The sequence below is a fragment of the Eretmochelys imbricata genome, chromosome 9, assembly GCF_965152235.1.
Source record: "Eretmochelys imbricata isolate rEreImb1 chromosome 9, rEreImb1.hap1, whole genome shotgun sequence".
NCBI lineage: Eukaryota > Metazoa > Chordata > Testudines > Cheloniidae > Eretmochelys > Eretmochelys imbricata.
The window spans coordinates 90,648,474-90,674,158 of record NC_135580.1 but is presented as its reverse complement, the minus strand read 5'-3'; the positions used below and the strand labels follow the sequence as shown (position 1 = coordinate 90,674,158).

At 40.5% G+C, this 25,685-nt stretch overlaps 1 protein-coding gene across 1 annotated transcript in view; it reads right to left on the bottom strand.

The window, feature by feature from the left end:
- Positions 1-1,598: 1,598 nt before the first annotated feature.
- IL1RAPL2 (interleukin 1 receptor accessory protein like 2) overlaps positions 1,599-25,685 on the bottom strand; it is a 529,699-nt gene continuing 505,612 nt past the window's right edge. The window contains exons 7-10 of the mRNA XM_077826986.1: positions 22,514-22,659; positions 16,468-16,611; positions 12,114-12,284; positions 1,599-2,296 (exon numbers count right to left, since the gene is read on the bottom strand). Of these exons, the coding sequence (XP_077683112.1) occupies positions 1,599-2,296; positions 12,114-12,284; positions 16,468-16,611; positions 22,514-22,659 (1,159 nt within the window). The remainder of the gene's footprint in view (positions 2,297-12,113; positions 12,285-16,467; positions 16,612-22,513; positions 22,660-25,685) is intronic.

Here is a 25,685-nt window from a genome sequence, read left to right as displayed (position 1 = left end):
GCAAGACTAAAAAGGCTATTAAAATGGGGGCAACATTGCCTTCTATGCACATATTTTTGGATTTGATCCTGCAGCCCTTACGGAGGCAAAACTCTCATGTTGGGCACGCTCTCACTAAAGTCAATGGGAATTTTGCCTCACTAAGAACTGCAGAATTGGTTCCTTGAACTTTTTCTTCAAACGCTGTTGTCTCCATTGGCCCAATTCTATAACCCTTAATCATGTGATTAGTCCTTACAAATCCTAATGGTTTCCACGAGACTCCTCGATTATTTAATTAATGATACTTAGGACTTGGAGAATGATTGTCATCCCTAGAGCTCAGAATGCTTACCAAGAAGGATAAGTAGCATTATTCTCATTTGACACATACAGTACTCCCATGAGTAAGAGATGCATGAACTGACCTTAAGAGCTGCTTACGCAACCCAATCTACATAACGTATCGCTAGAAGCATTGCGAAAAGAAATACTTGTGCTTGAGCCATAGTAAAAGATATATAAATTGACAGGTAGATATAGAGACAGCATATTCTCTCTTTCATAACTACATTTCAGATGATTATCACTGCAATTGAAGTCATACTGGTAGTAAACCTGAATAATTTAGCTCTTGATCTCTGAATATTGCTGTATTAATTTTCTCCTGCTAATATTCTCAGTAACGTGTACATTTTAAATTGCAACTGTTTCAATTTTGGAAAATAATATGTAAAAGTACATGGCCATTAGTACAAACTTACAACACGTCAGGAGATTTTAAGAAATCATGATTTTGTTAACTTGACAATGAAGTTTGTACTTAAAGTGTTTAAAAACTCCCATTTAAAACGGTAACATTTGTGAAATCTAATAAACCACAGAAAAGTCGTTTGAAATCATCCTAAACAGCTGACAATATTCTCACAATTTGTTAATAAAAACACACAGCTAACCGTCTGCTAGGAATAAGATATGCCTCAATAACAAAATGAATGGATGCTGACGTGAGCAGTGGATTTATTCTGAAGTTACTGTGCACTGTATTGATAAAGCTAGTAGCTCTTCATCCATATTGTTGTATCAGCTGGGCATCTTCTAAAAATGTACTTGTGACAACCTTATGGGAAGTGCTTCCTAAGGTTTTCTTTTGAGAATGGCTCATCCAGTGTGCTCTACAAAGACATATTTTCTTTTATAGCATGTTAAGTTTAGAATTTGCAATCTGTACTAAAGTTTATACTTTCTTTTTTTTTTAAATTCTGTGTAAATTGTTGAAATGCCATTACATAAAGATGGATGTCGGAGATCAAATACAGTATTGAACTTCCATCCATACCAGGCTGTAAAACATATACGTTAAACTCAAAGGATATGTTTCCCCCTTCAAAGAATCAAGAAAACTGTACATTAAATGATATGAACTACATATTGAGCTACAAAAGAAGGTCCCCTTTGTCAGTAATTTGGAAATGTAAACAAAAAAGTTCAGGTACAAAAGTGAGTAAATGTGCCTCTGCCTCAAATATGATTCGGCACCCCGTGGCCTCAACTTAATGTTCTTTAAAAATCTGTCTTCGTGGTGCTCAGAAAGCATCTCAAAAGAGTTCTCATCTTCACTACCAAATATCACTTGTGAAGCTAAGCTCCTGGGATGATAAAGGTAGCAATGGGTTGTTCCTGTGAAATTCTTGGGTGTCCTTCATGGTATTATTAAGAGGTAGCTGTCCATTTAGTAGTGTCAAGGGTATGTTACAATAGGTGTGGTGATTACTTATGGAAGCTATTGGCATGGTTGCAGCTGACATGTCATACTCGTATCCTCTGCAATAATGTCTCATTTGCATGGAATCCGTTTGATGGTAATCGGCTAGATCTGCTTGAGATGCTACGAAAGTGGCAGAGGCGCCTGTCATAGCTAGAGACGGTACAGTTTGGAGGTCTCCAAAAAGTCCCTGTTCTGCAGAGTCCAGGACTTGGCACCGAGATAAAACTTCTTTTTTCTTTGCTGGCATTTCATAGACTAAGCGCTTCCAGAACTTAGAATTCAGTTTGCTGCTTTTTGGTCCTTTCCACTTGACCACTGAGAGAAGTTTGATGGTGTGCTTTAAAGATTCCACTTCGTGGTAATTCACTTTCCCTTTTAAGTCAGTACACTCGATCAAAATAACTTTGATTTCTCCACTGACTAGCATGTTCTGGAGTCTGTTTTCCATCTCAAAAATACTCCATCCTCTCCTGAGAACATAGTCTGGAGTTAGCACGATAATGAGTCTTCTGCTTTGCTCAACACATCTTGTGAGATCTTCAATGTATGCTACAAATTATAGAAAGAGAGAGAGAATAAAATAAAGAAGTCCATTGTGTTAAACCATTAGCCTTGCAATTAAGTATACTAAAATACCCAGGTTCACTAAGGGTCTGATCCCACACCATTTAATGGAGCTTTACAATAAAAATATGATTGGACATTAATATACAACATCTCTCTATTTACATAAAATTTAGAAAAGGAAAAAAGTCTAGCTCCTAATGTTTCCCCATATTAATCACAGTATAGCTAAGGCTGATTTAACCTCCTCACCGTTCAGCTGTATTTCAGTGACATACAAATTACAATATTTGTTTTTCATTCACAGAAAGGTTTTAGCTCTAGATCAATTTAACTTTTGCGTAAAGTATAAAATTCAGAACACATGCTATGGCCATTACTAAAATTTCTTGGGATGCAAGCTAAGGTAATCAGTTCTTATGCTTCAAGGTGGAGAGAATGGAAGGATGCAAGGATGCTTTGGGGTGTATGGACTGTAGCTAACCGGTGCTCGGGAAGGAATTCTCCATCACCACATGTACAAATTATGTTATTGGAAAGGTGCAACACGGGCAGCTTTTACCTTCTTCTACACATATTGACCACAATCTTGGAGGTCCAATGATACCAATCTTGGAGGTCCAATGATCTGTTTTAGTATTGCAAATCTATGCTTCTCCATACACGAGATAATTAACAGAATCTTCATTAGATGATAGGGGGAAAAAACCCCAAACAAATGGAAAACATAAGCAAATGTAGAATTACTCAGAGGTGTTTATTTTCTGAGGTACCACTGACAAGGAAAATGCATATTCTACAGTATTTATGCATGCTAACATTTACAAGGTGTTGGTGTAAGCAGAGATGCTGTTCACCATCTTCCTGTTTCAGAAGGTCAATTTATCATCCCAGAATATATTCTGGGGGTCGAATCTTAATTTGTGCGTTTGATATGCCTAACAAAGGAGAATGGGGGAGAGAGGCCAATGAAAGTAATCTGACATGGACCTCTTTACATCTGTTTACAGAGGTCCTGACCCAAAACCCATTCAAACCTATGGAAAGACTTTCAGTGGGTGTTGGATCAGGCCCAGAAAAATAATAAACAGCGATAAAGATAGGAGAACAGAAAAAAAAAAGTGCTTTGGTTGCATATCATTTTGCTGGTAACACTTTACTTTTACTTTTTATTACACAATCTGTCCTTCGCAGCTATGCTACTCAAAGGCATGCAGTCTGAGAAAGGAGGGAAAGCATGTGTTACAAATGAAGACTTAGACACAGGAGCTGCACACAACAGGCCTTTACTCAGCACAGGGCAGGCTCTGTCTTAGACATACTGACCTCTAGCAGGACGAATGGTTACAGTACACTTCGTTGATCAATGGCTTTTACTGTAATACTTATTTTTCTAGTCCCAGGCAAAATGTCACAGCATGCTTATTGACACCACTTCCCACCAGATAGAGAGCTACAAAACAGGCTAACAAACATTCAAAAATATCTTCATTTCAGGAGACTCAGGGTATATTTAGCAAAAAATCTGCCTTTACCAGTGTTTTATTTCACCACTTAGCAGCAAGAAGAAATTATTTCACATGTGAAAAAAGCAAATTTTTATACACCCTACAGACAAACAAAAATGTCAAGACATACACATACAGTACAAATGTTTATGCAACAATCTTTTTAGTGAAAGTTTTATGATAGTTTACTCATGCAGCATATACAGTTCTCTGAATTGTTTTTCTTCAGCTGATATTTTCTAAGGGGAAAACACTGCTCTCTCTAAAACGTTCACTTATTGAAGGGAAAATTCGGCATCAAAATCGAGTAAAAATCAGAAGCAACAGGAAAAAGATCAGCAGAACTGGTGAAACAAAACTTAAGGAAAGGTAGCAATGTTCAATACAATGGAAAGAGATTATCCCAATGTATCAACAGCTCAGACTCTTCATTTTCTTCTTTTCTTTCTGCTCCCAAAAAGAAAGAAGTTAGGTGGGAAGCTTCATCATTAGAGGTTGGATCTGCAAGATACAGCAAAACAACAAACCATCATGCATCTTTCCTGATACATTTCCATTCCTCCTTCAAGAAATTCAGACTACGGGTGTGTACAAGACCATTTTTATTATATAGGACCTGATGTTGTTCAGTCACTACCAGAAAGTCCCACGTATCCAGTTTAATACTTATGCATAGCTATGCAGGTACTATGCATGTCTGTTACAAAACACATAAGAAAATCAATCCATTGCACTTATCTTCTTAAAGAAATTGTAGTGATATTTTTAATTGCAACAATAAATCCAATATTATATCAATTCAATTGAAAACTCACCAGACTTCGCTCTTATATCCTCTATAGCTGAAGAGGTGCTCTGGGGGGAAAAAGACACCCTGGCTTCCCCATATGAGCTCTTCACCCCTCTGTGTTTCTCCTTTATTGTTGTGTGCAGTTTAATTGGTGGTCATTGCAACATTTAGAGCTCTTTCTACAGGCGACTAGAATTAGCCCTTACAAGGTTACCTTCAGAGTCCTTTCTCAAACCTCAAGTCTGCAGCTGGGTCACAGATAGACCTGACCAGTGAACAAGGGATCCTTTGGGGCAGTGAGGATGGAGTTGAGAATAGTGGCTTGCACACAACTAGACACACCCTTCTCTGCATCCCAAAGGAAAGGCAAGCAGGTTTTGAAACTGCTCAGCCCATAAATACACGATCATTCCAATATCTTCACAGCAGTACGCCAAGTTCCAGCCTGTGACTCCCTGAGTCTGTGCCAGCCAGATTCCTGCGTGAGTTCAAGGAGTCTTGGAGCTGCACTAACTTATCTCACTTGGCTATGGTCCTAAGGGGCTTTATACCAGTGGAGGATCTGCCCAGCCCCACCCTTGACCACCCCAAGTGGGGCTAGGTTGGGTGGCTGGTACAGGAGCTGGCTGTACCGGCGTCACACCACCAGGAAGGTCTCTTCTTCCAGGAGAATTTTCTGCTGTCAAGTTATGGCTGGAATCCAGTTCCCTTGTGGTGGTGGTGGACAGAGGCTGGAGCCTAACACAGGATCTATCCACCACATTTATTTTTACAGGGGAACTTTGCCTTGTGATTTGGAAAACGTGCACTAAAACAAAGCCAACATTGTTGCCCTCTCTGTAATGCCCCTGCTTGTGGTGAAACAGGCAGGCTAGGATTCTCTTGCAACAGGCACAGAATATTCTGCTGTCGCTCTTATGCCATCTGTGAAACAGAGCTCTGAGAAAACATTTCAGATGTGAAACTTAAGTAGGGGAATTCTCCTCTGCCAATTCTACCACCAGCTGGAAAGAAAAAAATAATCACAACGTTCTGCAAATTTCAAAAGCAACATAGAACTACTTCAGTGCAATTGTATTTCTTGGAGTGGCATAACTAATCTTCAGCTGGTAGAAATGAGCGTAGCTGCATTGACTTCAACAGCGCAATGCTGATTTACAACAGTTGAGGATCTGGCCAGAAATGAGAGGGACTGGGCATGGAAGCTGTGAGGTTCAAAGGGGAAAGTCTGCTTCCTGTCTCGATCAAGAGAACCTGCTTTTGATCAGCAAGCATTTTGTGACCATAAAGATTCTCAAAGGGCAGTGAAGTAACATGGGCACTGACAAAACAATGAAAAAAACCGAATCCCCGCCCAACCAAACCAAGCCAATCAAATAAAATAAAACAGAAGGAGAAATGTTTAACATTGATTAAAATAGGCAAAAAGCATCTTTTACATTTTACTTATGAGTCTGATTCAGGCAACACATGGTCCATTTTGTCAGCTGTTTTGGCTGGTGGGTACCGTACTGTAGAAGAGGATTAGAAAGTAAACAAAGAACCCAAACCCTACAAAATTCAAGTGGCACAGGAATTTTTCCTTTAGTGGCAGGATAAGCTAGTTAAAGAAGGTGAAAAGAAAACACATTAGCCTCTGGTGTGCAGAATCGGGACTCCCCTTTGTAGCAAAAGAAAAGAGCAAGCGGTAACCCGAAATGGGGTAGTGGGAGCACCAAGCTTCACCGTGCAAGCTGTGTAATTTCCCATCTAGCATTTGTGAGTCAGACTTGACTGGGAACTGACACAGAGAAGCAAAGAAGCAAAGAGTAAACACAATGGAAGGTAAATACAGTAGCACTATAATGTATGTATTATGTATTCTGAATGTAGCGTTATTACATAAGGATTTTTTTTAGGATCTCACATCAGACACTAAAGGAAATCGTAAAGTTCAAATACCAAAGCCATCTATTGCCTTATACAGCACACATCTCTACGAATGTATTTATTAGTTCCATTTTATAAAATCGCCTTTGCTAATAGGTGGTAGAACAAAAATGAAATAAAACAATACAAGCCGGAGGGGAAATCCCCCATTATGTTAGACCTCTCTTCTTAACCTACAGCTCTCAGTTTGTTATTGTTCAGCTGAGTTGGTTTCAATGAACTGGGTCCCTTTTGTCACCCTACCTGTAAATAAAGTGAATAAAAAGCAAACATCCTCCCTGGTACATGGCCAGAGTTATGTCAGGGAGGAATATGCTCCCAGATCATTTGGTTTTTGGAAGCCCTATTCCTAATAGTTATCTTGAGAAAACTTGTATGGCTAGCCTGTATGTTAGACCTGGACAAGAATATGGGAAATGGGGATAGCATGGGGCCTGCCAACTCCCTCCCCTCATTTGCAGTGGTCAAGCACAAGCCCCTGGAAAAAGGACGTGGGAATTAACAGGGCAATAACATCTACTGGCGGAAGATTAGGATGAGAGCAGAGACATATTCTCTCCCTTCACTTGGGCTAAATAGTAGAGATGGGGCAGTCAGATTAAATCATTTACCCAAGGTCACAAAGGAAGGTTGGCAGAGCCAGCTATAGTTCAGTGTCCAAGCCCCAAAACTATCCTCTCTCTACAGTCTGGGCCCGCTAGCTACCAATGTGCTTTATTGCATTATTCTGGATGAAATGGCACCAGCTCATCCTGATTTTGGCATCTCGAGGGATTTTATTAAACTGTTAGGAGGACAAGTGTGAGTTGGGTTGCCCTTTTACTATAGCCCTTGATCTCTTGTTCAATTCATGTCAAATTGTGTCAAACTGTGTGGTAACTACACACTATAGCGTAATTACACAGACTGATGTGGACGCACATCTGCTACGCAGGGAACTAACAAATTAATTTGCACTGCACATAGAGCAGGGCCTGAGCTGTGAAGTTTGGATCCACAACCTGGATTTGGATATGAACTACCCCATCATTTGAGGGTGTCAGTATTCAGGGTTCTAATCCAGCCTGTCACAGAGGTAAGATCAGGGTTATGAAGTTCAGATACACATCAAGACTTTTCCATGGTTTCGGTAGGGAATAGGGAGAGAAAGGGATTGAAGTATGTTCCTATGTTCTGGTCCAGGCCCATCTCAAATTGTAACCAATCCGGGACCCCAGAAGTGAAAGCTGATTTTCTTCTTCCTCTGTGACAATTATAATTCCATCAGCATCAGTCTCCTCTTTGCAATATATAATGACCAATGTTTAATATCCCCTACTTCTGTATAATGCAATGGCTGAAGGGTTCTTCTGTGTCATCTCCGCTATTCTTCAGCTTCATCAAATTATGATGAACTTGGAGTCCCTCTGGGCAAGCTGATTACCCAACAACAAGATTTACAGGAAGTTTTCTAGGTCATAGAACTTACGCCACTAAACACTCAGGTCGAAACCCTGTGATCCTTGTTCAGTTACTAAGCCTTTAGTCAGGCAATGATTATGTTCTGAGTAAGGACTGAGTAAAACACTGAGCAAGAACTTTGGGATTTCTGCTTTTATTGCATCCATATGACAGCTAGAGCTGGTGGAACATTTTTCCATTAGAAAATGGCATTTAATGAAAATCATAACTGTCCACAGAATAGGGATGTAAGAGTTTAACTGGTTAACTGATAAGCTTGATGGTTATTGGTTTCTGTCAACGGTTAAACTCCGCCCAGGGTCCTGGCTGCCGCCCTGCACGTGGGGTCCCTCCGGGCTGCCAGCCCCGTGCCTGGGGCTCTGCTGCAGCCCAGCATCCCGGAGTGCCAGGGGTCCTGACCACACCCAGTGCCAGGTGCTTCAAAGGGAATGAACAGAACAGGACAATTATTGAGTGATCCATCCCCTGTTATCCAGTTCCAGCTTCTGGAAGTCAGAGGCTTGGGGATGCCCAGTTAGTTTATTGGAATAGACTTACAAATAGGTCTTCTTGATTTTTGGGATCCCAACACAGGCAGACTCCATTACACCTCCTCCCTCCCCGTGTTTCTCTCAGTAAGGCAGAGATCACTCGTATTTTGCTGTGATATTATTGTTAATCAAGCATCAATAACACAGAAAGCAGAGCCTGCTGTAAGCAGCAATCTGCCTTTGTCTGATCTGGCCTCTGCAAGACAGATTCCCACTTTCCAAAATGGAAGATGCCTTTTGATTTGTGCTGCCAGAATCCACTTGACAACAACAGCTGCTGCTCATGCTCCCTGTGTATGGCCCTTCCTGTCCCCAGCACTCCCCAGAGTCAAGAGCGAAGAGCACAAATGCAGGGCTTGAATATGGCACAGACGTACCAACAGGAAGTTCCCATTCCAACAGGGGAATTCTCTGCTGGGCATCTGAGGCTAGGTTATGGCCCATTCACTCCCCCTGAGTAGCTTGCCCATCTGGCTCTATATCCTGCATATAAAGACAGTACCATAGAAATGTAGAGCTGGAAGGGACCTTGAGAGGTCACCTTAGTCCACCCCCCGCGCTGAGGCAGGACCAAGTATACCTAGACCATCCCTGACAGGTATTTGTCCAACCTGTTCTTAAAGACCTCCATGTAGAGAGACTATTATCCCGCCCCGCCCCCCCAGCGGCTAAGCTAAGAATCAACTTGATTAAACCACAATCAAACTTGCCCTTTGATTTTACTGAGGTAAGCTTTTCAGTTTGTTCAAAAATGCCCTGAGACAAAATAAACCATCAAACACTATTTAACAAATCTATACTTGGATACTTCCCAGTCCAGAGAGCAACTGTATGCATTCATGCCGGGAAGTCAGAGCAATAATGGACACCCTCCTGTGGCAGCAGTTCACAATTGCAGAGATTATCTTAAACAACCAGCCTTCCAAAGGATACACGATTGACTATAGCACTGGAATCTTATAATCTTAAATGCGCAAAGTTATACGAAGAAACACCCCAGATCATCTGGTGGGAAAGTGCTGCATTATACTGAGTGTCATTTGCACTATCAGATGACAAAATACAGTACATGAAAGCATTTCGCTAGAAAAATAAATCCCTTTTTTCCCCCGAAGGAATCTGCACCTAAGAACTAGATAGTCCAGCAGCACTGTTGCTTTTGAGAGATTTGTTAAAAAACAAATTGTGCAGTCTATTCTGCCTGTTCTGTTTTTAATCTACCATAGATAACCCTTTGTAATGTAAGATCAATATTAAATAGAACAACCAAGTAGGTATGTTCCACACATATATGCAGGAAGACATACGTTTGTGTGTCTGAATATTTTTTAACAGTAGTCCAAGTTTTCCTCTAGAAATACAGTTCCTTTTTTTCACAAATCCCAGGCACACAAATCATGCTAATTTCAAGTACATATTTTATCCTGCATTGTCGTCATTAAGTTTGATTAAGCATTCTCGAGGTTCTATATGAAAGAATCAAGCCCTTTCATAATGCTGAAGCAGAGAGGATGGAGAGGAGAAAAGAGATACTACATCTGTGAATGTTCATAAAATGAGCATTCCAGGAGATATTAAATGAATACCCAAAATGATGACAATTATTTGTTGAGTGTCTGAATGACAGGTAGTCGAAAATAAAATTGCACACTAGTTATTGCAGCAGCTGGGAGAAACAGACTCATGTCAGACAAATCTTCGCCTTCAATATGTTTATCATTAAAAGGATACAATTAAACTCTCTCTTTAATTCACTTTGTACTATTACTACATTAAAAAACAAACAAACCCTGATGCACGGACTGTATCTGAACCACAGTTACTTAATATAATCCCTGCTAGTGATCAAGCCCACTGGGGTTTTTATGGCAAATAGATCTGTGTTTTCTCTCAACAGTATCTCCCCTATTAATGTAACCGTTTCTCAGATAGGAAGGAGTACACTTCCCGGTTTGCACTTTGAGCCAGGAAAGAAGAGAGTCTTTCCTAGGAATTTAACCCTTTCAATTCCATTTAACAATTTATTTTGGGGAGAGAAGGGAATGTTTTGACCTTTCTAACTCCTGCTAAGAAGCAGTATGATATGCTGATGCTGATAGGGACCAAAAGTCTAAGGGTTGAGCCCCCAATTCTGCAATGCTCTTCAGTGGTGTAAGGTCAGACCCTATCTGATGGCTTGTAGAGGTAAAGGAGCACTGCAGTGGGGACAGGGTAAGTAGCCACAGCTTACAGGCTGCAAATGCAGGGACTGCTATAATGCCTTCAGAAACGCCAGGGAAGCATTTGCTCCATGTGTAACAAAGAGGCAATGTGCATTCTGACTAGCTAGTGACGGGGGGGGGGGGGTCCGGGGGGAGGGAGGGAGGCAGGGGGGCAGGTGGCAAAGCCGTGGCCCTGCCTCCAACTCATTCACATACTTGAGGAATAAGGTGCCTAAATTTTTGGGGTATGTGGTGGAGGTTGGTGGTACTGGGAAAACATTACTAGGTTCCTTTGCAGGCAAGTTGCTAAAGCAGCTGATTATAACTGCCGCAGTGTAGGGCAGGGCTTTCTGTACATCTACTTAGGAGCAGACATAGTCGGGTTTTATGTTTATGTTTCTTCTACATTAACACATACACAGAGGTACAGATTTCCCTTTTCTAACATGTCTTAGTAGAAGCTAACTGAATACAGACATTGCAAACTAAATTAATATTCAAAAGCATATTTCTCGCAGGAGCATCTCAACTATTTGGCAAAAACACGTGGTATAAATGCAAACAAACCATGCATGCAGAATCCATGAATATTATGCACATTACAATGTCATTTTTTACTTGTCCCACAACCAATCAGGAAAAACACAGCTATAGATGTGTCACTGTGGTTACAGACATCAACACATGCAGCGGAATATTCAGACATTGCAGCGGAATTGATCTGAAATGGATAACTGCATTTCACTAACTAGAAATGGGCAACAGAATCAGATAACTGAACACTGCACATCCCTTTGAAAAAGTGGAATTATGCACACAGTCCACATTTTCAATGCAGCACTTGGACAAAACTCTAATTTAAAAATGGCTCAACTGATGTTGTTAACTTGGAAACAAAAGTATAATATTTGCTCACTGTAAAATCAGAAAAAATAGAAGACAATAGGAAATGCTTTATTTGTAAGGTTGCTGTGGACAAATAAGTAATTGCCTGAACGATAATTATTGAGAGAATCCCATTTTAAATGATACAGTAACAATCCGCTGTGCACAGATCACACTTCCTAGCAGCCTCTGACAATTACTTTTGTCTGACAATGAGCCTTTTTACTATGGCATACAGTTCTGCAGAATTCCTCTTCGTAAGGCTCCGATCCTGCTCCCATTGAAGTGAATGGCAAAATTCCCATTGACTTCACTGGTGCAGGATCAGACCCTAAGCCGGAGGTCACACCTTGCTGTATTTTAGGAAACTCTTGAGGTTCTGAAAGCAGTCTTGCAAAGAGAATGAATGGTAACTATCTCTGTACAGTACTTAACATGCAGCACATGCCTTTCCAATAGCATCAGACAGGATTAAACCCAAAGTTCAGAAGTACTTACTCCCGCTAGGGATCAGGTCCCTATCTGGAATGAAGAGTTTGTAACCATAATGTTTTTCCAGAACATCTGGCAGTATTTCAAGTGCAAACTGCTCCTCTTCGTTATTATCACAGTCTAATGCATCTGGATCCACTTTGGTGTAAGAGAGATAGGCATCGTATTCCTTGTTGTCTGTAGAAAAACAAAAGCCTATTCGCAGTCATCTGTTTGTAAATGTACCAGGCAGAGGTAAACTGTCTTGTGGCCTAGTTCTGAAACCCTTGCGTGTCATAACTCCTATCATGAGGTCAGTGGGGGTTTTGCACATGTAAAGAATGCAGTACTGGTGAAAATACGTTCTTCCTGGTTGTTCAATATCAAGCTTAAAAACCACTGCATTATGCCAAAAACTTTTAATGGTGAAACACAAGCAATCCATATTGCATAATAGAGATTGTGAATTATTCCTGGTTTTATACGCATCTTTCAACTCCATACGGCTTTATCGGTGGGTATTCATAAGCCTCATTTTATTCAACTCTTTTTATAGAAGTTTTAAGACGACAGCACTCATCTGTGACTTCCTCTTTTCCCTTCACATGCTGAGCTGGTAAATTATGGCTTTGCATGGTTCAGGTAAAAGGTAAACAGGTGCATTGGAGACTGCCCCACACCCAGACAGACTTTGGGAAAGTCCAAATGTTGCAGCTTGGGTTTCTTTGTCTTTTATACATAATGAAGGACCAGACTGTGCCTGATTGGTAAAGGTGTATGTTGGGTGGGGTGGGGAGGAAGTGCAGAGCTGCACCACCGCTCCAGTAGTTTCCAGACTTTCCCAGAGTTCACTGCTTGACTCACTTAAGCTCCTCCCTTAGCTGCTGGCCAGCTCTGCTGATCAATGTGGAGGGATGGCTTGCACCCCTAGTGGCACTTTAAAGAAGCAGTGTAATTGGCCTGGCCCTTGAGTTGGCAAAATGGGTACAACAGAGGGTAAGGCTGATTGTGCCACTTGCCCCCACCTGGCCTACTCGCCCACACAAGAACAAGGTGGGGACAACTCACCCACACCGTACTACAGGATCTTAGCAGAGCAGACAAATCTTGCAATGTTATTGCGAGTCTCATGATAGCTGGAATTTTTCTTAAATCCCCAGTTCCTGGATTCATGTGATTAGGGGAAAATCTGAGCTTTCAATTAAAAGAAAAAAGTTCCTAGCCTTTGTGTTTGTGGAAAGAAGCCTGAAAACATGACCTGAGTAAGTACAAAACCCAAAAGGCAAATATAAAGAACCCCCCAATTAATTAAAAAAAAATCTAGTGATTTTTAAGCTAATTTCAGAGGTTTCTTGGGCCTGATTAATCAATTTTAATGTTTGGAGTTTGTAATGCTGTCTTAGTTAATGGCCATTATCTTTATTATAACCCTACAGTATTTCAGAAATAGTGGAAAAAATACGTATGTGAAAGAGTCAAGTTTTAACAGAAAGATCTCTAGTGATGGCTACCAGCTGTCATTTCCTACAGAAAATGAAAAATCAAATCGTTAATGTAGTGAAAAGAGAAGTACGTGAAAGTGGGATTATTAAGCACCAATTTTCTGTAAAGAACTGGAAAAAATCGTTACAGCAGAGTCAAAGTTCATCAATATTTTGTATTAAAGGAAGATAAATAGTTGATGAGAATGTGATTTATTAAGTGCTGCTCTGTAAATGATGACTATTTTCCTAATATTCCTTAGATAAATCTATTCCACTATGGTTCATGAACGAAAGCCGACATGATGTGGACATTTATTTGCTTAGCTGTGGAATTGATTTCATGCTGAAAACAGGGTGCTCAAGTGAACTATTGGTTCTAAGACAGTCTGGTAAATTTTGATATGATGAGCTAGGTCTTGCGTGATTACCTTCAGTGGCTCATTTAACAGAAACAAATCTGCCTCTAATCACCAGAGCAGCATGGGATCTAGTTTAACTGATATCCTAACATTTCCTCAATATCAGCAAACGACTAGAATGGCAAGGATGGCAGCACTGCTGAGTCAGGAAGACCAGCAGCAGAAGGGTTAAAACCAGACAGGTCTAGAGACTGTTCCAAAATCTGCCACACCAGGCAACAATGGAACCTGCCAGAAGGTGTTCAGAGGACAGCCAATGGGTAATCTGGGAGGCAGATGTCACCGCTAACAGTTCAGGCCCTTGCCAAGGTAGAAAAGTGAACCCCGGGGATGGCCACTGTCGTTGGCTCTAAAGTAGAGTGAAATGAAAACAATCAAGCCAAGATGTAGATCAGGTTAATACTCAAGGTTAACAAATGTCTGAACATTGCTTTAAATCTAACTTGTTATTGAGAAACAACATTTTGCCTGGGAAACACAAGTGCATGTGTCTGTGTGTATTTCACACACATGGACTTCCTGGGTCTGATTTTCTAAAAAGCTAGGCACGTGGTTTGCACACACAAATTAAATGACGGTGCACCAATGCCTACTTATGCACCCAGCTGTGCACTTCAGCGTTGTCTAATTGTATCTTCTGTTTTGGCACAATGCACCAAATACTGTACACGGTCTGTAAAAGTAATTCTACTAGACGTACTTCACTGTTATTTGACAGCAGCTCATTGGCAGTGGGTGGGAGGTGCTGGTGGGGAGGGAGAGGAGCTTATCGGTGTGGCCCCGCAAACAGCTGAGCACCCACTATTTTTTTTCCAGCCCCAGAGCCCTCCCAGAGTCAGTGCCTATGAATTTAGCAGGCGCACACAATGACCTGTGTGCGGAAGGGGCATTCTCTAAACCTCCAGGAAACAGGGTTGTTTTTTAAACGAAAACCAGCCAAACAGCAACAAAAAAATCACATTAAAAATAGCAATAACTTGATGCCGACAACACAAGTCAACAGAACCCAGGCAATTCAGAGTTGAGGCTGGCACGTTGAGCTAGATCCCCAACTGGGGTGAAGAATCAAAGTAATAGCTGATGTGAAATAAAGTCAGTAGAGCTACACCAATTTACACCACCTAAGAACCTGGCCCTTCTTCTTTAGCTGATGGATTTTCAGTGTGAATACTGCCCATGTGGAAGAGATTTGTTCTGTGTCATGATATTTAAACATAGTTTCTAAGTTCTGCTAATGCAGACAGAGTAAGAAGGAAATTATTTTCCTCTGCCTCATAAGTAGCATCCACATTCTTGAAGCCAGCAGATGAAATTCTGGCCCCATTGAAATCAATGGCAAAATTGAGAAAAGCCAGGATTTCACTTAACATATCCATCGAGTGTTTAATAGAAACGATTATTATTTTGACACTGACACAGCTTAGTGTCTAAGCAATAGTTCGGGGGAACTGGTTATTTTTGCATAAGAGGAAAAAACCTTCCCCTCTTCTTTTCCAAAACGTAGGGATTCTTTTAGGTGTGGGATTTTCAAAAGTGCCTCTGTGATTCAGGCACATTGACTTTCACGGGACTTATGCTCCCAAGTGGCTTAGGAGCATTTGAAAATGCCACTCTAGCTCTTGAGCAGACACAGAGTACAGTAACGTGGAATAAATTATATGGACCTGATTCACATCTGGGTTGCTCCCGTTTTACAGTATCTCAAAACTTAGATTTTGAAGCTAAAAATGCAGTGGTGGAACGTACCTCATGGGTCTAGCAATTAAAGTCCTGCTCTAGCAAAGCACTTAAGCACATGCTTATTGAGCATGAGTAGACTCATTGCAGACAAGTTAAGTGCCTACCATAGATACTAAGGGGGAAAGCATTTAAAAATTATCTGCTTTACACCAAACTTCCATTCCAGTCAGTCCTCTGAAATAGTCCACATATCTGCATTAAATTATTTCCCTGCTCCCAACTAGTGTTTGATGGGGGAAAATAGCATTGACATATTAGTTAACAGAAATAATTACTGTGGCTTTTTGCTGATCCTTTTAAATTGGCAAATATAGTGAAATTGTCCAGCAAGAAATAGTTCCAGTCTGCAATATGCGCTTTACTGGTGACTGTTTTTAGTGGGTGTGGTGCTGGGAAACATGAATGGAATTTAGAAATCTGAGGAAGGGTCAGAACTGATTTTCACCTAACTCAATTCTTTTGAGGAATCCATTCACACTTTGTCCTCAATAAAAGGCTTATAAAAGAGGCTTCAGAACAATTCCTTTATGGCCTGCTCATTGAAGTCAATAGAAATCCAATTAATTTCAGTGGATTTTGGAATAGGATTTTTGGGCCTTATCGTTCAAGGTGCTAAATACCTTCAATTTCAATTGACTTTAGGCACCTTTTGGCTTCAATTAAAATTAAGGTCCCTCAGCACTGGGCCTATGATATCTTTTTTGGGGTTACAGTCCGTTTCCCTGAGAGACTACTTACCATCCATAGATTCATCACCTCCAAAATTCTGTCTATAGAATAGCATTAATTCTATGTTGTAGCATTTATAGATAGTCACAAGCAAAATAAGCAGGAGAAGGATAGCTCCTAATCCTCCGGCAAGCTCTATTTTGTAGATCAAATCTAGAATAAGCAGAAAAAGACAGACTGGTTATGATCCTTCCAAGCTTTAATTGCACTAATTCAGTGTGCAATTCCATGTACAATTGAGCAGCTTCTCTTTATTGCCATTATAAAATTGTCTACCTAATTTTCAGTTCATTAGCTATTATTATACTTTACCTATTCACTCCTTCTACTGCCAGTCTACAATTGCCATCTAAAATTCATTTGAGGCTATAGTCATAACTCTTCGACAAGGGAATTATGCAGTAAATTTACACAGAGTATTAATCAGTTTTTAAATAGCTTGCAGAGGATAATTGTATCTTCTGTTTTGGCACAATGTACAAAATACTGTACACGGTCTGTAAAAGTAATTATACTAGATGTACTTCACTGTTATTTAGCAAAAAGAAAAGGAGTACTTGTGGCACCTTAGAGACTAACAAATTTATTTGAGCATAAGCTTTCGTGAGCTACAGCTCACTTCATTGGTCAAATAAATTGGTCAGTCTCTAAGGTGCCACAAGTACTCCTTTTCTTTTCGCGAATACAGAATAACACGGCTGCTACTCTGAAAACTGTTATTTAGGAGACTCTAGTTACCCAAAGAAAACTAAACAAAACTTTTATATTTATAAAGTCAACAGGTGACTTGATTTGATCTGGTAGGCCAGGGCTTTGGCTAACTCATTTGAGAATTGTTCTAGCCCCTAGAGTGCACAACATAATGTTCATGTCAAGTGTTAATGGCCAACGGGAAGCCAGGGATGTACACGACACAGCTAAGTGCCACTTTGTTTTAGAGGTGATGGATACTAAAGGCACCAATGTGCATAAGATGGGAGTTCTCAAACTTTTGCTTAGTGCGTGCCATATCTTAAAAGGGACTAGAGCTGGCTGAAAACTTTCCGATGGAACAGCTTTCAATTGGAAAATGCTGATTTGATGAATCAAAAAGTTTCACAGGAACATATTGACACTGATAATTTTTTGACAAAAATTTGGACAAAGTGCTTTGTTTCGACTTTATTGTTTCTTCATCGATATACTATAACAAATGTACTATACTATTAGATAAGACAAAGTCAAAACAAAGCAGTGTAACCTTATTGAAATACAGCTTTTCAATAAGGTCTTTTTGATGTTTGCCAAACAATTTTTTTTTCATGTCACAGTTTAACTTTTTTTTCCAAATCAGGATGAAGGAATATTTTGAAATATCAGAATTTCCCATGGAGTAGAAATTCCAAGTTTTCAACCAGGTGTGATAAGTCAATATCACCTGGGCATCTCCCATTGTGGCTACAGGAACAATCTCTTCTGCCATTTACAACCACAGAACATCCTTGTGACGACAGTGATTGTTTACATGAAAGAGTGACATCAGGAAAGTACTGGAGAATTGATTGAGATAAAAATTTTCCCTTTTTGGAAAATAGATTAATAATTCTCTTCACTTTTGCGCTTAATTTTACCTTCCTCTGTGCTGTTCAATGGGCAAAGCTGAAAGATCCATTATGCTCTATTGTATATTCAGTGTCAGACATAATTCCCTCTCTCCTCCCCCCCAACAGAGGTTTAACCCTGTGGACAATAAGGCCCCATTGTTTGATGATAACTAAGATGGATCTATAGAGACCTACAAGATTTGAGTCCTTTCTGTAAGCCATAACAACCGTTTGTATCATCTCTACAGCAAATCTAACAATTCCTGTGTGTGTCTGTAGGCCATGGGCAGCATTGTTTTCTGTGGAGAGTCCATGTCTCTTTAATCATCTCAGTACTCTGGTCCAACAAAGCCCAGATATGTTGACCTTCAGGAAATGGTATAACACGAAACTGCCAGGGTTTGGAACCATACAAGTGAAGCATGGTTTATACATTTAGAGATTACAGTTGATGTTGCACCAGGACAATGACAATCTGATGATAATTATATAGGGCACATTTCATACATGGATCTCAAAGCACTTTACAAGGAAGGTAAGAGTCTTTGTCCCCTTTTACAGACGGGGAAACTGAGGCACAGACAGGTGAAGCAACCCCAGGCCAGTGGCCGAGCTGGTATCAGAAACCAGGTCCCAGGAGCTCTGTGCTCGAGGATATGCTGCCTGTCACTGACAAACCAATGACAAAAGTTGGGATGACTTACAATAACTAAATCTGCAGCACTGGAGGTGCCCATTTTCTGACTCCTCTCAAACATAGAATAGACACTACAACTACTCAGCCTTGCTTTTCTGTTCATCCACCCATAAAACTTACAAGAAGACAACCTGACATAGCTATCATCAGCAGCCCAGATTACTTTACACAATATGTCAGTGCAGATATTTACCACTTTGACAAATATAGTTCGAAGAGACATAAAGCAAAGAACTAGGATGATACAAGACATAAAGTTTTGAAGCATAAAGTTTACAAAAACTTAGATGATAAGAAAATGTACGATTATGCCACCGATGTCATCTTCAGGTTGAAAAAAGAACACCAGGCAGGCACAGTTTGGGCTTAGTTTCCATTTTGCAATGCTTCATGTTTCAGTAATTAACCATCAGAGATGTCCTCAACTTATTTTCAATTTCAATTTCCAATTTGCAAGGTCTCTCCAGCAAGAAACCATAGTCCCACAGAAGTATGAGACGGGAAAAGTCACTCTGCATTTCTCAGTGCTCGTTTTAGAAGTCCTGCATATGGACGTAGCACTCTTGGGAGACTACTCCACAGTCTGATAGCTCTACACGCATCCAAAATTTTGTCTTTCTTAATTACATTCCATTACCCTGACTTGTACCTCCCATAGACTACACTAAATATCCAAGCTATACATGTTTTAATCTTTCCTCATAAATTAGCCCATCTTGTTCCCTAATCATTTTTCTTCCTCTCCTCTGAACTCGCCCCAGTTTGTCACTATCTTCCGCTAATATGGTGTTGAGAATAGGCTAAATGTCAACATTCTCAGCTCTGCCTGAGTAGCTGGTTCTATGCTACCCACTCTCCCTCTCTGCTTAACTGGTGTATCAGAGGTAGGATGTGGGGTGGCCCAGCAGTCCCTTTGGCTGGCTGTTTCAGTGCTTGACTGGCCCAGACTCAGAGACCTTTTCCCCTGAGCTCCAGTCTTGGTGTAGTTCACAGTCTAGCCCATTACTTCTATCAAAACCCAAAAAATACATTCAGATATATTTCATTTGGGGCCCAAGTCACAATGAGTAGTTCCTTTCTCCTTGAGTAGTCCCATTAAAGTAAATAGGATAACTCGTGGAGCAAGGTGTTACAGACCATGAAGAGTCTCAGAATCTGGCCCTTATGCTATTATACGAGGGAAAACCAGTAAAGGGAAAAGGTGCAAAGACTATTTCTTATTTAAAATAATGAAAAAGGATTAATCCATGGTACATTATTTGGAGCACTGAGCTGGTTTAAATGCTAAGAGAACTAGAAATACCCAAAACCCAATAGCTCAGTGTAGCTCAGAAGGTTCCTTCATGGCTAATGATGACATCAAACACAAAATTTGCTTCCTTTATGTTTGATGTGAAGTAGACGTTCTTGAAAATAAGTGTTGAGCTGATATTGTTGCAGTATATCTTTTCATTGAAAATCCTACTGCATCTTTCAACGCGGGCCACTGATTGATTCAACTCAGCAGCTCCTGACAAGTTATTTCTGTTCTAAGAAGTACATTTTATAGTGCACTTAAGATATTTTTTTTTGTCAGAAAAGCCATGGACTGTTTTCAAATTCATGTAAAGGGAATTCTAAGCTATTTCCTTGTTATTTACTGAGGGAAGCTGCTGGTAGATGAATGAGGACCGCATAACCTACGGACTCCCAAGTAACAGGCATACTCAAGCAGCGTGAGGGCAAAGATTGTGTGGAAAATACATTTTAAAATATATCAAAGCAAATAATAAAGTGTCTTTGAAAGACACCAGTTAATAAATGTGTGACAGAGAATAGACTCTGGTATTCATGGCTCAGGAACACACCCGTGTCTTTGTTTTCATAAGTGGGACAATCAGACTGGTTTCCACGTAAAGTTGTCCATGTAAAGCTGTAGTTGTTTAGTTTATAGGCAAAATTGCCCCACTCTGGATGACACCGTATCCTAAATAACTAGATAAAACACAGTACTGTGTGGATATAATACCAATATTTCTTGATGCCTAGGGACAGCTGTGTTTTTATCCTTTGAAACAAACCTTCCTGTTTGCAAGATAATTAAAACACCAATCCAGCAAAGGACTTAAGCACATGTTTAATCTAAGCACATGAACAGGTTCCTTGGCTTCAGTTTCTTTGTTAAGCATGCACTTTAAGGGATCAGTGCCTAAATCCAGAAACTCCATTCAGCATTTATAGTTTGAATTTCTTTTTGATCCTTAATATTATGGTTGGAGCATCATGATTAATATTCATGGGTCTGTGGGTACTTTACAAGTCCATACATGGGGACAAAGGGCAATTAGGATAGGATAAGAAGTGATTAGTTTAGGGCACAACAAGGAAATTTAGATTAAATATTAGAACTTTATAAATATCCAAACAATTAGACAATGGGACAAGCAGCCACGAGTCACTCTGGAATTACCACCAATGGGGATATTCAAGGCAAGACTTGAAATTCAACTATTGGTGGTACTCTAAGGAGAATATGAAATGTATCTAGTCACAATGCAAGGGGAGATGATAGAATAACTGAAAAGTGGTCCTTTCCAACTCCAAATTCTGTACTCAGCAATCTTTTGTATGTAGCATCATTAGCATTCTGAAATGCTTAGCATTTTCTTACTATTCCTTGTGCATCCTAAATGTTCAATAAAGGAAACAAAACACTGCTTTAGCAACCTTTACATGGAAACTTCCAGGTGCACATATAAAAATAACTTTACTTTTCTGGTAAGTGCATTTACAACCAACAGTAATAGTAGCAATGCACCCAATTTGTTAACCCTTTTGTGAGCTTCCTGTGCCTTCTCAGTTTTGCTTCCTGAGCTTCCTGTGGCTTCTCAGTTTTTCTTTTCCAATAGATGCAATTTCATAGCTTTTGTACCTGTTGGAATGCTTCACTTTAGAGTGAATGGGGATCTCCATAAGGCTACGTCTACACTTCACATGTTGGGTAGGTGTAGCTATACACAGCAGTGAAAAAGCAAGCTCTACGTGTCAAGGCTCTGGCAGAGGGGAGACAGCGGGGAAAGGCTGATGGAGTCTTTCCCTCTAAATGTCACCCTAATTACAAATGAGAGAGGATGTTGAAATTAACAACATGGGAAGGATTCTAATGAGATACTGTTTACATTCTGTATAAGATAATGGCTTGTTCTAAACCACAGAGTTTCTTAAAAGATAATACTAATTTGGATGTTTCATCTACAATCAATGGTATTAAAAATATCATGGCACTTGCAATATTTGCCATTCTCAGCACAGGGAATCCTGCAAATATCATGGTAAAGGTAAACACAATGGTAATGGGTTAACAGCCTCCTCTGTAGCAGAGTTTTCTTTCTCGTTACTGTAATAAATCAACACGCACCTGTATTGTTTAAAACACTCAGTTTAATCCGATTTAATTTAATCAGAAAATATGATAAAGGAGCAATACGAAAACAATGCACTTCAATATTAGTGTTTGTTTTCAGATTTGCAGCTGGTTTAAATTGAAATCCTTTCATTGACTTCATAGGAGCTCAGGCCATATTACTCAATTACTGAGTCTAAAGAACAGCTCACTAGTTCTCTAAAACAATGTTACGCTTAATGGTACATGTATGCCACAAGGCACATGTATGTTAGCTGCAATAAGCACACAGGGAGAATTCCTGGCCCTTTGAAGTCAAGGAGAGTTTTGCCATTGACGGGCAATGGAGCCAGGATCTCACCCCAGTCTCTAAGGCACGGGAGAGTTAAATACCTTTTTTACGCAGAAGGACACTGGCATGCTTACGTCCATTTCGGTTTTCCACATGGCAGGTGTAGTTAGCCAGGTCTGCCTCCCAAACTGCATCAAAGGTTAATGTTAATTCCACTTCTTTCTCTCCAAGATGTTCTTTGAGGAGTCTGAAAGGAAGAGTGATGTCTCCTCTTAGTCTGATGGGGACAGGGTGCCCATGAAAAGATCACCATATGCCACACAGTGTACAAAAAGCCACAGGTTGCTTTCCACTTACCCAGCATGGAGGAGACCTGAAAGGGCCCCCAACAGGTGGAGAAGAAATGGGAGGATCATGCAGAGGGAAAGACGGCTATGAGGCCACAATTAAGAGTAAGATGAGGATGTGCTGCAGAAGCAGGATTGCGTACTGTGCTCTGGTGGAAAACCTACGAAAGCAGGTATGCAGCTCTGTGGAAAGCCAGGGATCTGTGGGATTCTGCTCTGCCCCTTTTATGGGCAGGCCATGTGGAGGATCAAGGATTTGCGGCTCAGTCTTTCACACCTTCTAAGGCACAAAGGGGAAGGGTTTGGGTTGCTGCAATCCTGCAGCAGCAGAATTTTCAGTGAAGTGAATGGGCAGTTCTATGCGGCAACTGGATGGCAGGACTGGCCAAAGAGAGTTTTAGGCCAGAGGTATAACGAGTTCTTTCCTTTCACGGAATTGCACTGGTGCTAACGTGTAAAAATCAAACCCAACCAATACCAACAAACCAGATGGGTTTTGATGATGGCACTGGTGCTGATCAGCTGCTTGTAAAAGACATCTAACGAGGTCGCAACAGGAAATGCAGCGTCGACATAATCAGCTCTGTAGCCAGCGGAGTCACTTCAGCCCTCTTAGCGTATTATTGCATACTATGTGAGAAAACTGTATCAGGAACTCTGCGCAGCACTCGCAAATCATGTAATATTGTAATGACTAGAGCAGAGCTTGACTGTAGCACAGTGTATAATGCAGTGCACTAAGCATGCTTAAGGGCACATCTTTAATCTAGTTACATCGAGTGTACTGGAACTGCGAAGCCAAGGAAGCATGGGCTGTACAAACCTGCCTGGGATCCTGGTAACTTACGTGGATGGCTTGCCCACGCTGCAGTGGCTTCACTGCTTTGCTACCCGAGCGAGCTAGATCAATACTAGCTCAGGTATGTCTACAGATGCTGCAATCACAATGGTATAGACACTCTTAAAATAAATTAAAGTTCCCCAAAGAACAAAATCCCTTCCCCAAGGAAGTTACACACTAAAGCCCAAAAGAACAGCAACTGCCTTGTTTATCATTTGTATTGCAGAGCCAGCTGGAAAAGCCCCCCACCCCTGCCAAGGAAAACGCTGACTTTTCATCAAAAAAACAAGATCTGAAAACTTTTGGCTGAAACAAAAATTTTTTGATTTCAGGGTTTTCAATGAAAAGACAAAATTTTCCATGGAAAGTATCTCACTTCATTAAAAAACCCAATTGTTTCTCCCCACTGAAAAACAATTTAGATAGACAATTTTCAACCAGGTACAGGTTGGGATGGGGGCCCTATCGTTCTCAATGCTAGATTTTCAGAAGAGCTCAGGACCAGATTTTCATGTGCTTGGCACCCATCCTGGGTTCAAATTTTCTCAAGGTCAAGGTATCTGGAAGCTCCCATTGTGACATGGCCAGATCTTCAAAAGAGCTCAGCACCAAACATGCACTCAGCACGCAGAGCACCTTGGGAAATCTGGCAACACATTTTGATGCCTAAATGAGAGTGGACAACTTTTGAAAATCTGATCGAAAGTAAGAGATGGTTTCAGCTGTAACCTCGTGATCTGGAGTTTGAACACTCCCAAAATTTGTGGGTGGTTAGATCCAGGATCCAGATCCTGACTCTTGCAAGGGTCAGGTCCAGAATTTGGATTTGCATCCTGGTTCTGACCACCCCTACTGTTTGGGTGTGCATCGGGCTTGTGACTCAAATGCCACTGTAAACCACATGTCTACAGTATGTTAATCCCATTCAATTCTGCCTCTAAAACCAAGAAACCTTATGCAATCTGAGACACACTCTCAGAAACCATACTGGAGGGAGCCACTTTCTCTCTAGTTACACTGTATCTGCACAAGTGCGTTGAGTATCAGAACTGCCCCACTCTTAGCATATCTTTGAATTTTGGAAAAGTTTGAATCGCTTCTTTTTGCAAAACTATCTTCAATTCTTGTGTACTTCTGCATTTCCTGGTTCTGGCACAGACTGCAAGGGCTGAAATACTGCAAGAAAAGCTGAATTTGCATCATTTCTGGACAGAATGGGAACCTCCAGAGAGAAGCCACTCAGACTGCAGACTCTGATTTTTGCTTGCCTTCCATCTGTCTGGATAATTACATGTCCAATCAATTAAGTCCATTTTCCTTATAAATATTCTTTGTATCTGTTGAGATAGTTACCCCTGGCCTGTCTTTCTTCTCTGTTGGTAAACAATATGCTCCCCATTTTGGTCCACAAATCGCGCTGCAGGGAAGGAAGAAAACAGCTCACAGAGAAGATATCTGGGGGCATTAATCAGAAGCACTTCATGAGTTTTCAGGGGTTCCCAGGCTTAGATTTATTATAATGAGCAAATCTTACACACAGTGACATTTATAAAGATAGTTCAAAATTATGATAAAATAAACTATTATTCCAAATCCATTTAAAATTAAAGTACCAGTCATTCCCCCTACACTTAAATAATGCAGAATGATCTAAAAAGAGCTCTCTTAAAAAAAAGGATTTGCACTTGGACTGAGAATCATTGTCACTTATCCTGTTGCTAATTAAAATGGCAGAGAAATAAACTCAGTAGAAGGGGACCTAATCATGGAAATGAGAAGAGACACTTAAATATTGTGGTGGGCTGGGGTAAAGGCAGCAAACTGCAGGAAGCTCCTAATGGGGTTAGACCTTTCATTTGCTTTTTACCCGCAGAACAGAGCTCATGACAAATTCCTGTAAATGTGTTACATATGCACACAAAATATTACAAGATGTGCAATCTCTAAGGGGCTGCATTTTGTAACTGATCCTGTGAATGGACAGAGCCATGTTTTCTGGGAAGTACAGAAGAATTTTAACAAACTCAGGCCCTGAACCTGCAAAGGGATCCACATACACAGGGAGAAACCCTGGTCCCACTGAAG